The sequence below is a fragment of the Chrysemys picta genome, chromosome 3 (assembly GCF_011386835.1).
Source record: "Chrysemys picta bellii isolate R12L10 chromosome 3, ASM1138683v2, whole genome shotgun sequence".
Lineage (NCBI taxonomy): Eukaryota > Metazoa > Chordata > Testudines > Emydidae > Chrysemys > Chrysemys picta.
The window spans coordinates 100,881,477-100,895,533 of NC_088793.1; the positions used below are offsets into that span (position 1 = coordinate 100,881,477).

Genomic DNA, 14,057 nt, shown 5'->3' on the forward strand with positions numbered 1-14,057 from the left:
AAAAGAGCAAAAATAGTATTAAAAAGGACTGAAATGCCCTAATCAAACTTTCGCAGATTTCTTGAGAGAAGTAAAACTGAATGAAAAAAACTTTTTTTTTTAATGGAGACTAAAGGATCACATAAATTAGGGAATTTGGCATAGCTAGACCAGTGCAAAAGTAATTAAATGTAGACACACCCTTGAATTCATAGGCCAGGTTAAGACCACAGAAGGGACAATATCACTTTGTGCAGAGGGGGCAAGTGAAAAAAAGCAATTTTCCACTTTCTACCTCTGCTCAAAGCAGTACTTTTAATCTGGTAAATCCAAATAAGTTTTCAAACTTTTTTTAAATTGAAGCAGGATAAAAAAAGTCATTGATAGGTATTACATAAATGCTACACACTCAAGCATTTTGCACGAATTAACATATAAGGCTAACCCCAAATTAGCTAGGCCTACTGGTTAAAAATTCAATTCAATCTAAATTCACTTCACTCATGCTTTCTTACCGCAAATGGAATTTATTCTTGCAGTGGGTCTGAAGGTATCCACAAAGTCTGATACTAAGTTACCTAGCAACTGAAAGAAGATTATTAATACTAAATTATTTATATTAACATAATATTCAATTTAAAACAAGACATTAAATCAGGTAAGTTACTTGAAGGATCTATGCTCTTTTTGGCAGAAATCAGAGCAAATCAAAATAGCTATTTTTCACGTGTACAACATTCTTGCAATGTACATTATTTATTGCCTTTCATGTCAGGTTTAAAATTCTATTTAGCAATAGAACACCATTTTCTTCATCTGAGCAATTCCTCAAAGGTACTTAACTTACCACTTCTTGGATGAAATCCTGGCCCCGGTGAAATCAATGGGAGTTTCATCCCTTATCTCCTCTAATCAAAGAAACATGTCCCTTTCTGTGCAAGCAAAACCAGAGATCTGGTTCTTCAAAAGAACCAAAATGACAAGAGGAACATGTACTGAATGAGTATCACAATCTTTAGGAAGTGAAGGCTGTTTTGATTATACGAAAATGCCAAATAATTCTGTAATGGTGAATATCAGGCCACAAAACTGGCCATACTGGAAAATTAAAGCTGTTTGCTTATCTTCCTAGTCATATGGAGAGTGTGAATAAAGCTGGTAGGCACATGAAGAATTTTAACCCAGTCTCAAATGCTAAAATTCGAGAACATAACATTCAGATGCACATCTAAAGCAATATGGCCAACATTTGTGTGTAGTTTTTGTTGTTGTTTTTAAGCAGGTGCCTAATTTAGTCCATATTTAGGCACTTAAATAAGTTGCCTAGTTTTCCAAATTTTAAATCAATAAGACCTGCTGAGCACTCAACAATTTTGAAAGTTAGGCCACTTGCATGGAGTCTATGGCATGATCCGCGCGTAAGCACAGGGTTCTGCCAGCGAATCAGCTGCAGTACAGGGGCCTCATTTAGTGCTTAAACAGAAACTAAGTGTATATTTTCAAGTGCTACAGAGGCACAGCTGCAGCTATGCTGCTGTAGCACAGACAAATACTACAGTGATAGCAGGGGGGTTTCTGTTACTCCAGTAAATTCACCCCTTGAGAGATGACATCTAGGTCGATGGAAGAATTCTTTTGTTGACCTTGCTGCATCTACAGTCAGGGTTAGGTTGATCAAACTACATTGCACAGGACATGAAATTTTTCACAGTCCTGAGCGATGTAGTTAGGTCAACCTAAGTTTTAGGTACTGTATAGACAAGGCATTAGGCATCCATTTTTTAAAAAATTGCACTCAATGTTTTGTAAGGCGAGAATGAGGCACATATCACTTTATAAAATATAATGAATAAACCCTTACCCAATGAGGAAGCTTTCCCTCCGGGTACAGTTTTCTTATCTCTGTAACTGCAAAGTAGGCAGGTAATAAACAAGCATTTCTTTCCAAAATATAGGCTACAACCTAGAAATAAGTAAAATTTTAAAATGTAAGGCAATTTGGACAATTACCATAAACAAATTAAATATTATTAAATAAACTACAATGAGCTCTAGAAGCTAGACATGTAAGATTTGAAGGGACATTAAGTTACTTTTTTAAACTGTGACTTGTGTTATTAGTATCACATTGATTATAATGAAATTGTCATTAAATTGTATTTTGTTTTTCACCCTTTATACTGTTTGCTTTTTACATTTTACTCAGTTTGGACAATGAAAGAAGAATGGTGAGATTCAATTTCTGGTTCTAATGCGCTAGCACAGCACTGCAATATCTGGTTGCAACAATGGGAAATATTTAAATCCCAACTGTATTTCTTTTTTTTTTGGTTTAATACTAGATTTCATAAAGCTTATTTAGCATCCCTTTAAGGCTGAGATTCTAACCTGACTTTACTATGCCCAGGTGGGTGAGGTAAACCACCTTGTGTCTCTAATATCCTAGGACCAACATGGCTACATCACTGCATTCTACTATGCCCAGATAGCCTGGTAATGGAAATGTTGTAGATCAGTGGTTTTCAACCTTTTTTCATTTGCGAACCCCTAAAAAATGTCAAATGGAGGGGCGGACCCCTTTGGAAATCGACATAGTCTGTAGACCCCCACGGGTCACGGACCACAGGCAGAAAACCACTGTTGTAGATAATATGAGAAGGCCCACCATTAGATGACCCTGAAATACACTGGCACAAAAGCCAGTAGAAGACACGTCATCAGCTTTAGCTATTCATTTATATCAGATCTAAAAGGCTCCAAAGAGATCCATTTTAGAATATTATGAAGATCAATGACAAAAGATTGAGACCAACTTTTTCATTGTGACACCATATAACATTTTAGAGTTACCTCTCTTGCTGCTAAGAGCTGCTGTACAACAGCTGAGCTCACTGTGTTAGGAATAGTTAGGATTTTCTCCAGGATCACCTTCAACAGATCTCGCACACCCTGAGAGAATCATATACAAATTAATGTTCACAAAAATTCTCAATTTCTAGGAGCCAAAGTGCATCAGAAGACAGCTCAGAAAATATTAAGGACAAGGTTCGGTGAGTTGCTTCTAAGAGTCACAGTAAGAACCCACTGCCCGGGCTCCAGCCTGAGCCTGGAAGTCAACACAGCAATGAAACTGCCCCGCAGCCCAAGCCTTGTGAGTCTGAATCAGCTGGCACAGGCCAGCTACGGGTTTTTCTTTGCTGTGTAGACTTACCCCAAGAGGCAGATTTACGAATGTCTTCCTCAGTGCCTGCACTGGCAAACTCTTCCCACACCAGACACAGTGCTTCTGTAAGGTGCCTTTTACATTGCTCAGTCTGACCCTTTCCATAGCACAGAGATGGAGCTGAGGATATTACCCTAAATGCTTTTATAATAATACTTTTCCAGGCAAACAATTGTTGAAATTGCATTAGGAATATTATTTAGTTTGCAATTGAAAATGGAAGGTAAGGTGACTCTGTCACCATGACTGGGAAGTAAGGTGTACAACAGAAAATATTAATTAAGATGTGGTCTTCTCTAGGAAAAAAATTGAGAATATCTGATTTAATTGATGACAAAATACTAAACTGACAGAGACAGGTTCAACACAGTCTCTGGAATACCACAAAGAAGCACTATAAACTTATAAAAAACCACCACAGTTTCCAAAATTTCTTAGGAAAAATACCTTGTAGTCTACACCTCCAATTATTTTCCGGACCAGTTTAAATGTTAATGCCCACAGCTGTGTCCTTTCCCATTCAAGGGTGTCCGAGTTTATTAGAGATTCACAAACCATTCTAGTAAAAAAAGAATACAACAGTGAGTGATGCACGAGAATAAGTAGATGATTTCCAATTAACAGTAGTTTTAAGGAATTTTTTTTTAATTAATCTACAATACTAGAACTTATGCATATTGTATTTCTTGCTTCACCAACACTAAACATACCTGGGTGGCAACAGACCAGTCTCGACTGCCATTGCTAAACAGTCATACAAGAAAGAAATTCTTTTAGGACTGTGCTGGCTGTGGATGAATCTTACAATCCACTGGACACATTGTTCATGAGATTCCTGGAAAACAGTGAAGGATTAAAATAAACTACTTACTATGGCAACGTAAGTAACTTCGTCTTAAAACCACAAATTGCTACACTGAGTAAAAGGAACAAATGAGAGATAATGACTTCTGGGTATTTAATCTGTCAAAGATTGCTCCTTTAACATCCACTTTTATCTTATTTCAAGAAGTTTCCCCAACCTGTGACATACAAAGTTATATTCCGATAGCCTATGTGAAGAGAAACAAAGAAAGTATATTGCTGGGCTGACTACAGAGTTGAAATGAAGACTTCATATATCCAGTATGTAATTAAATTAAACCATTCATTTGCCGATATTAATGTTTTATAATAGCAGGATATACCAAAGTAAGGAATGATACTTGTGAACTTGAACAAATAATCAGATTACTTTGAAACAGAGTGGAATAGGCTGCCGAACACAGGATGCATCAACAGAGATTTGAGTGAATTTTGGCAGTGCATAAAGTAATCAGAGAAGTTTAATGATTGCTTTAGAAAACCCTATGTATAATGCATTTCTTTCTACCTATATCAAAGACCCATGCTTTGCAAGAATGGTCGCGTCATGGGATAGTAATATTTTATGCACAAATGTTTTTCATGAAATATATCCCTCCTTTCATTCAAGCCCCTCCTTCAGAACCTCTTCTACCACAACAGCTGTAAGAAATTATCCCATTTACCCCAATTACCCTAGAAATGACCATTTACTTTTGATATTTATATTTATAAAAGGAGTTATTCTTTACTACACCATGTTGTGCACCAGCCTTTCCCAAGTAATCATGTAATTTCATTGATGTCAGCACTATCCTTCCCATCTAAACTCACCATAGTGTTTTGTTATTTCCCTACTACTTTTCTTTCCCCAATCTGAAATTAGATTGTGAGCTGTTTGGGACAGGAATCATGCCTTAGCTATGTATCTAGTATACTATCGGGTGCTGTAAAATATAACTACATTAGCAATAAATGAAATGCTTACCTGGGAAAGACTGCTCCAGAACTGTCTAAAAGCTCCCAGGCAGCTGATCAATTTGGTTCTCTCATCTTCAGGAGTGTCCATAAACATGCTATTGCAAATAAGAACACTAGTTATCTGCAATGTGTTCTTGAAAGGTAGCACAATTAAAAGATCAGATATAGAAGATAGTCACAATGAATCTCATGCACAAATAAATTGTCATTACACTCACCCAGGGAAAGCCTCCTCTATAACTTCTGTTTTCTGTAAGAGAAAGGGGTTCAAGTCTTGGTGATTAATGGCAACTTGATCTAAAGCTCTGCTACAGATACACTTAGTAGTAATGAAAATAGAATTATCGAGATGAGGCATGTTCAGTAAAAAGTAACACAGGATCACACCAATGGTCTTTCTAGCCTGATATACTGTCTCTTGAAAGTGACCTGCACCAGATGCTTCAGCAGGCACAATGTACCTCTCTGCCCTCCCATGCATGCCCTTTGACAAATATACAACAACATTTCTTGAGGAGATGGGTGGAGGGAGTTTCTCTCTAACCCATAGTGATTGATTTATGTACTGAAGTAGGAGGATTTATATTTTTATTCACTTTTTATTCTAGCTTGTGAAACTGTGGATCTTCTTATAAATATAAAGATCTAATCATCTGAATCCTACTGAATTCTTTTCCTCAATTATATTATGCAACAGTGAGTTCCACAAATTAATTATGCTGTGCGTATGAAAGTATTTCCTTTTATTTAATTTACATCTGTTGATTTTTAATTTTACTGGATGATCCTATGGTCTTGGGTTATAAGGATATATAGAAATACTCAATTTACCTTCTTTATACCATTCATTATTTTATATATCCTCTTACTTTTCTCCTTTCTGAACAGTCTTTTTTAGTATATCACGTGAGATTATTTCCATCCCTCTAATAATTTTTGTTCCCCTTCTATGGACCTTTCACATTTCTTTTATATTTAGATAGGGTGTCTAGTGCTGAACACAATATTCAAGATGATGGCACCACATCAATGTATATATAATGACATTAAATGCTTTAAATATTATTCTCTACTGGTAATAGGATGTGAAGGAATAGAGGGTGCCTTTGATGGTCCTTTTCACCTGTAAATCCTTGCATTGCCTGCTTACAGCAGCTTATAGCTTTTCCAAGTACCTGTAGAGAGTTGACTCTCCTAAGTTCTTGACAGAAACTAAAGTCAGTTTCACAGCTAGGAGTCTGGTGGCACCTTAAAGACTAATAATCTGTTAGTCTTTAAAGTGCCACCGGACTCCTCCTTGTTTTTGTGGATACAGAGTAACATGGCTACCCCTCTGATACTTAGTTTCACAGCTGTCCACAGAGTAATGAAAGTTACAAATAGCAGCACTGAAAGCAACCATTTGTTAATTTCTCTAGTGGTTGGCAAAGCCATGAGTACAATAGAACCATTGGAAGTGTCTGTCTGAACATTCAGACACAGTATTTAATCAGTTCACATTATCAGGTGATCCTCACAACCATAAGCCCAAAACAATTTTGCAGACAAAAGCAAGTTTCTCAGAAAAAAATATTTTAAGTTTGTTAATGATGTTCTTTAGTCACTTCAGGGTAGATATAAAAAGAATATTTAAATTAGGCTATCGATTAATCGCAGTTAACTCATCAAAAAATTGAATCATGATTAAAAAAAATTAATTGCAATTAATCACAGTTTTAATTGCATTGTTAAACAACAGAATACCAATTGAAATGTACTACTTTCTTGGATGTTTTTCTATATTGTCAAATATATTGTTTTCCATTACAAAACAGAATACAAAGTGTACAGTGCTCACTTTTTATTATTTGTATTGCAAATAATTGCTCTGTAAAAATGATAAACAAAAGAAATAGTATTTTTCAAATCACATCAAAACAAGTACTGTAGTGCAATCTCTTTATCCTGAAAGTGCAACTTACAAATGTAGATTTTTTTTTTTTTGGTTAACTGCACTCAAAAACAAAACAATGTAAAAACTTAGAGCCTACAATCCACTCAGTCTTACGTCTTGTTCAGCCAATCACTAAGACAAACAAGTTAGTTTACATCTGAGGGAGATAATGTATATTATTTTTATTATTGAATCTGAAAAAAAAAACCCTACATGTTACAAGTTACAATGATTTGGATATGTATAGATACGTATTTATTTGTTTTGCTTGAAGTTAATTACATATTTTAGGAAAACATGTCAGACTGGCCACCAGCAAGAGTTTGTTGTGAGAACCACTACTATAAGACCTGCATATCCAGGGCTTATCCAAGTTTTGTTGCTTCTACTTAACATTCAGCCTTTTCAGTCTGACTGCCAGATCTCTTGTTGAGCCCCTTGTGATCCCAGGCATGGACTACCTCGCTGACTTGGATACCTGACACATCACTTTCCTTAAGTCTACTAAAAATACTGGGATCATCTTCCTGGCTCCAACCACATCTCCCTACTCTTTGTATTCCTCTACTGGCTCCCCTCTCCTCCACCGTATCAAACACAAACTCCTTGGTTTTGCTTTTCAGGTGTTTTTATCATTTAGCCCTGCGCTACTCAGCTTGACAACTGAATGACTCATCAAACCTGCCAATGATGCCTGCCTTGATCACCCCCTTCTCTCTCGAGTATTTTCATGATTTCTCCCAAATCATCCCCCTATTCCTGAAAAAAACCCACCTTCCTATCAGAATTTTCAACGCCACCATCTGTCCTCTTTTTAAATCTTTCCTTAAAACCAACTTCTGCCGTATCTACAAATCACCACAATCTAGCTTTAGTTAGGCAAGTAGAGAGCTGAGACTTATGTTCTTCCACCAAACTGCTTTATTGTTGCCTCATTCTTTCAACCCGTTATTAGTGGGACACATCAGCTCTTTAAAATTGTAAGAGCATCCCCCAAGGGCCCGTACTGCCCCCGGGGCCCCAAGATGCTGGGACAAAATCAGCAAGGGCCATAAAGCAACTATGGATCACCCCCAGTTTGTAAATAAGTCTCCAGCTCCTCACATCCCCGCTACACCCAGACCCGCCTCGCAACACCCGAGCCCCCCATTCCCTCCCACCCCGTGGCCGCTGGGGCGGCCCGGCTCTGCGACTCACCACCACCTCCTCGAAGATGCTCTGCAGCTGGGTCTCCATCGGCACCATCGGGATCGCCATGGCCCCGCCCGGGGCTCGGCCCCAGACTCCCTGCGGGCAGCGGCGGCACCGAACCGGGACCAGCTCCTGCTCCCGCGCCGGGGTGGCCGCGCCGAGGAACCGAGCGGCGGCGGTTCTGGGTCCGGCGGCGAACCCGGCGGAAGGTGCGTCCCTGAACCCGTCCCCGCCGGGAAGCAGCTTCCCGGGCCGAGCAGTTCCGCGCTGGGGCCGCCCCCAGCCTCCGGCTCTCGCACCTCCCTGGCCTGAGGCCGGGCCCCGTGTGCGCCGCGGGGAGAAACAGGCCGGTGCGGAACACGAGCGCGCCCCTGGCTTGGGGGGAGTATGGCGGGGACCAGGCTAGCTACGCCCCGCGTGTCAGCCTCTCTCAGGCCTAGGCCTGGCCCTGCCCTGGGCGGGACTCGGGCCGAGGAGTCTCCCGCGGCTCCCAGAGCTTATCCAGCAAGTCCCACTGGGGAGGCTGCAGCTCAAGAGCTTGGCCGCAGTGGCGCAGGCAGCGGCCAGGCCGCCGTCTTCAACCGAGGCCTTGTTGCATCACAAGAGAAAACTGAGAGGAGGGAGAAATAGCTCAGTGGTTTGAGCACAGGCCTGCTAAACCCAGGGTTGTGAGTTCACTCCTGGAGGGGGCCATTTAGGGAACTGGGGTAAATATCCGTCTGGGGATTGGCCCTGCTTTGAGCAGGGTTGGATCTTCTACGATATCATTGCAAAGCACCGGAAAGCGTTAGGGGCACAGGCAGGGCTGTTTTATGCTAAGCCCCAAAACTCTAAGGTGCAGGGACTGGACGTCAGGCTGCTCCCGCCTCCCCAGTTGCCAACTTTCTATTGGTACAAAACTGAACACTTTAGCCCCACCCCTTCCCCAAAGCGCCACCCCTCCTCACAACATTTCCCATCCCTTGATGGCTCGCTCTCCCTCACCCTCATTCACTTTCCCTGTGCTGGGGTTCAGGGTATGGAAGGGGGGGTCTCTGGGCTGGGGGTGCAGGCTCTGCAGTAGGGCCAGGGATGCAGTGTTTGGGGTGCAAGAGGGGGCTGGGGCACGGGCTTACCTTTGGTGGCTGCTGGTCAGCGGTGCTGCAGAGCCAAGGCAGGCTGCCTGCCTGTACTGGGGCACCGCACTGCGCCCCGGAAGTGGCCAGCAGGTCCAGCTCCTAGGCAGGAGGGGAAGGGGGCAGGAAACTGCAGTGCGCGCTGCTCTCACCCGCAGACACTGCCACCCAGCTCCCATTCGCCGGCGCCGGTACTCCGGGCGTGGGCAGTGCACGGAGCCTCGTAGTCCCCCCACCTTGGAGCCTGACCTGCTGCCCCAGGACAGGTAGGGACTATTGACACCAGGGGGTGCTACTACCCCTGAAATGGATCTCTACTGGCTCCCAGTGGAGCAGATTACTGTCATACCAGTGAAAAAGGTCCACAGTAATTATCTTCAATGCACAGCAGTTTATTGAGAAGGAATTATATAAGCGGTGAAGGGTTATATTAAGCACATAACTCCTATGTTAGACATTAAGAGCTAACATTCCTCTTAACAAGTCTCTCTTTCACAAACGTACACAAACAGGCCTTGCGCTAGCCCCACGCAGTTCCTGCTTGGCAAACAGAGAATGTGATTACCAATTTTATAGACGACTTCTTCCCTCCAGGTCTGTTCTTCTGAGCCCTCTGGTCTGTCTGGATTCCCTCGAGGCAAGGCCTCGGTTGCCTTGAGACCCCTCTGGTTCACAGTCCTACTCGAGCCACGGAGCAGAGTTTTGGCTACTCTGTCTAGCAGCGTTGCTTCTTCCAGCATCAATTACTTTGCTTGAGTCTTATACTCTTTTTTCCTCAAAGGAGTCACATGTCTTACAAGCATGCCCAGTGGGCATGTGGTTATTAATTTTACCTAATTAGTATTTTAGAAGGGTTCGGGGGGTGCTGAATGAAGATCATCCCACATTTACTCACTCATCAGTCATTCACTCTGGCTCTCTGCGTGGTGTCCTTGCTGTAAGGTCACTATAACCAGGTTGACCTGTGCTCTATGCTGGAACTTTATACATGTGATATTTACTTTTGTATGGGCCCATATTTGCTGACCAATAGGTTCAATATCGATCACACACTCAGGCTTTGTCAGTCCTTTATCAAATCTGCTTCTGCTAAAGGGACTCTGCTCCCAGGATCCTCGGCAGCCATTCAGCCATGTTTAAGTCATGTCAAGTTATGCTCACACCATTCATTCAGTATGGCCACACCAATTTGGCACCATCCCAACAGGGACTAGCCTGCCTTGGCTCCGCAGCACCGCTGACCGGACTTTTAACGGCCCGGTCAGCGGTGCTGACTGGAGCCACCAGAGTCCTTTTTCGACCGGGTATTCCTGTCGAAAACCAGACACCTGGTCACGCTTCGCAGCGCCTATTGGCCATGGTTCCTGGCCAATGGGGGCTGCGCCTGCGGGCACGGGCAGCACCTGGAGCCACCTGGCCCCTCCACTTAGGAGCTGGACATGCCGGCCGCTTCCGGGAGCTGCCTGAGATAAGCACCATCCGGAGCCTGCACCCGGTACACCTTCCTGCGCCCCAACACTGAGCCCACTCCCCACCCAAACTCCCTCCCCGTGCCTCCACCAAGTGCCTTGCCCCCAAAACTCCTCATCGCTGGCCCCACCCCAGAGCCCGCACCCCCAGATGGAGCCCTCACCCCCCCCACCCCAACCCCTGCCCAAGCCCAGAGCCCCCTCTAACACTCTGAACCCCTCGCCCCCAACCGCCACCTGGAGCCCCCTCCCAAACCCCAAACTCCTCATCCCTGGCCCCGCCCCAGAGCATGCACACCTAGCTGGAGCCCTTGCCCCCTCCCGCACCCCAACTCCCTGCCCCAGCTTGGTGAAAATGAGCAAGTGAGCGAGGGTGGGGAAGAGCAAGCAACAGAGGGAGGGGGGAATGGAGTGAGTGGGGGCGGGATCTTGGTAAAGGGACAGGTCCTTGGGGCAGGGGTGGGGTGTGGGGCAAGGGTGTTTGGTTTTCTGCAATCAGAAAATTGGCAACCTAGCTGGCGCTTGGGGCGGGGGCAGCAAGCGGAGCCTCCCTGGCCACCCCTGCGCCTTGGAACTGGACACGCCAGCCGCTTCTGGGAGACGTATGGAGCCAAGGCAGGCAGGGAGTTGGGGTGCGGCCTGGTCAGTGGTGCTGCCTGGATACACCAGGGTCCCTTTTCAACCAGATGTTCCAGTCAAAAACCGGATGCCTGGCAACCCTACTCTGTCTGCTTCAGACATCTACTATCCTGTAAGGGCCAGTGCAAGAGCCATTCACTTTAATGTTCCACCTCTGACCCCCTGCGGAGATTACCAGACTAGTTTGTCAGGGTTTTGTGTATTTCTGGGAGGGTTTCCAAGCTTGTGAACATATGAGAACAAAGACCCTGACTAAGGGCAGGTCTACACTTAATACACGGCTGTAGCGCTTCAGTGAAGATGCTACTAAACCGATGTGAGAGGTAGTAGTTATGTGACAGCAGAAGCTCTGTCTACATAGTGCTGTCTACACTGGTGGTTAGATTGGTATAACTGCATGTGTCCCCCAGGGCTGTGGATTTTTCACACCCCTTGACAACGAAGTTATACCGATGTAAGTTTATAGTGTAGACATGGCCTAGTTTAAAAGTCACACTTCCTGTAGCAGGGGTGAGTGGGTGGGGAGAGAGTCTTCTTGAATCAATCCCATGTTTTCACACAATAACCCTCTTACAACAATCAGACAAACATATAGAACATACAGTAGTCATAAATTATTACAGATAAGCCCCACAGCTGTCAAAATTTTACACTAGTGCCACTTCACTGGTGGTAGTAACAGTAGAAGCTGTCAAAAGCGACAAAGAGTCCTGTGGCACCTTATAGACCAGGGGTCGGCAACCTACGGCATGCGTGCCAAACACGGCACGCGAGCCGATTCTGAGCGGCACGCTGCCTGTCCGGTGAGAAATGGAAATGCATTGAAACATCTGTTTTCAGATCAAAAGCCTGAGCTTTTCAATTCGGTCTCTCTCTTGTCAGAAGTGACTGGAGAATTCTTGACCCAAAAAAGGCCTTTTCAAACAAAAACTTTGCTGAAACCATTATGCGTCCATAAAACATTTTGGCTTTGACAAAACAACTTACTTTGATGAAATTTTATTTTGTCAAAAATGTCCCAACCAGCTCAGTGCACTGTCAACAATTGGATAGCTTCGTTTAAATCAATTCTATCTGTGCAGCCACAGAATGATGATGAAATGTTTTTTTCCTCATTCTTACGGCACCTATGTTAATGTGTTAAACTTGTTTCCCTACTCTTCCCCACTCATTATTTTTCTTGCTTGTTTCCTTCTTCTAGCATCTTGTGATATTCTTTGTAACTATGATGATGAACTGTAGTTACTCTTCAGTGACTCTTAACCAAATAATATTTTGTATTGTCAACTTGCCATGTAACATTTATTGACACGTAGAGCCTGATTCTCCATTGCTTTCCCCCCTGTAGAATCAATTACGCCTGTACAAAATAAATGCAAAGTGGTGTAAAATGTTAGCAGATCAGAATACAATATTTTATAACCACTTTGCCCTGGTGTATTTGACTGCAAGCTGCAGGGCAATTATGAATCAAGCCCTTTTACTCTTACTGCTTTCATTATGACTGGCCTAGCTTATGAAATAGTAACACAACAGCGAGCAGTTGCAATACAAAATCAGAGATATTAAATCTTGTGATAATGGCTTTGATCCTATTGGATAAACTTAAGTATTCAAAGTAAATTTCATGATAGCTCCCATAATAATTCTGCAATATCTCAAGTTTTTGAAAAATATAATTAGACCTCTGCACCTGAATATTCTATTTTTCTATTATGTATTCTCTAAACAAATAATAAAAAGGAATTTAATATTGTTAGGAGTATGAAAGCTTGCATTTCAAATAGAAAAAAAGAATTACACTGCTCCTGAGTTAGGCTATATCTACAGTGCACAGTTAACCTGGGTGACTGGCATTCAGGTTAGTCCAACCTGGGTGTGAGCACCACCACAGCAAAGCCATATTTGCATTACTATGTCCTAACTGTTTCTGCACTTGTCCATGTGTGTCTGGGGGCACATGCCATGGTTCTTTGTAATGAGAAACTCTAGGAGTCTTTCTCAGTCAATTGTGGGAGAGCTTGTTTGTCCTTCAGGGAGAATTGTGGGAAGGGCAGTGGAGGACTGTTAACACTCAGGTGATTTTGCCGGCATCTCATTGCACAGTGGGGCAGGTGCCAGCCCAAATTAGAGTAGAATCCAACCTGGGCTCTAACCCACACCCCTCAGCTGGGTAAACAAGCTGGGCTTAAAGCACCTCCAAACATGGGTCAGAGATTTTTCTGTGTGGATGGTAGGGGGTTTGGGCTAAAACCAGAAAAAACCAGATTAACTGTGTAGTGTAGACATACCCTGAGACTCAGCATACCCTGAGACAGCTGTTTTGACACAAATTTTTTTGTGAACATATATGACTGTATCTCTTTATATAACTTTAAAATTAATAGTTTACAGTATTTTTTTACTTTCAATTTTGTTTACAAGGACTGTTTACCTAGTCTGAATTTCATATCTTTTCCCCATGTCATTATTCATCATAATATTCATATTATTTTTATTTTTATAATTATCCTAATTTTACACACACACACAGAGTTTTGTGTGGACGTCACCCAACTTTGATGGAAATAAGCTCATATTATTAATTTTACTAAATGTGTTGACAAGTGATTCGGGAAATAGTTTTTGACAATTATTCAGAACATTCTGACTCTAGGCTCCTGGCCATGTCCTATTTAATTGTT

General features: G+C 42.8%; 1 protein-coding gene across 2 annotated transcripts in view; it reads right to left on the minus strand.

Annotated features, from left to right (window-relative positions):
• MED23 (mediator complex subunit 23) overlaps window positions 1-8,290 on the minus strand; it is a 48,546-nt gene extending 40,256 nt beyond the window's left edge. For both annotated transcript variants that reach the window (XM_008176591.4, XM_005280280.5), the window contains exons 1-8: window positions 8,157-8,290; window positions 5,245-5,276; window positions 5,034-5,121; window positions 3,913-4,037; window positions 3,650-3,761; window positions 2,830-2,928; window positions 1,841-1,942; window positions 495-564 (exon numbers count right to left, since the gene is read on the minus strand). In XM_008176591.4, the coding sequence (XP_008174813.1) occupies window positions 495-564; window positions 1,841-1,942; window positions 2,830-2,928; window positions 3,650-3,761; window positions 3,913-4,037; window positions 5,034-5,121; window positions 5,245-5,276; window positions 8,157-8,216 (688 nt within the window). In that variant the 5' untranslated portion in view covers window positions 8,217-8,290. The remainder of the gene's footprint in view (window positions 1-494; window positions 565-1,840; window positions 1,943-2,829; window positions 2,929-3,649; window positions 3,762-3,912; window positions 4,038-5,033; window positions 5,122-5,244; window positions 5,277-8,156) is intronic.
• Between the last annotated feature and the right edge of the window lie 5,767 nt (window positions 8,291-14,057).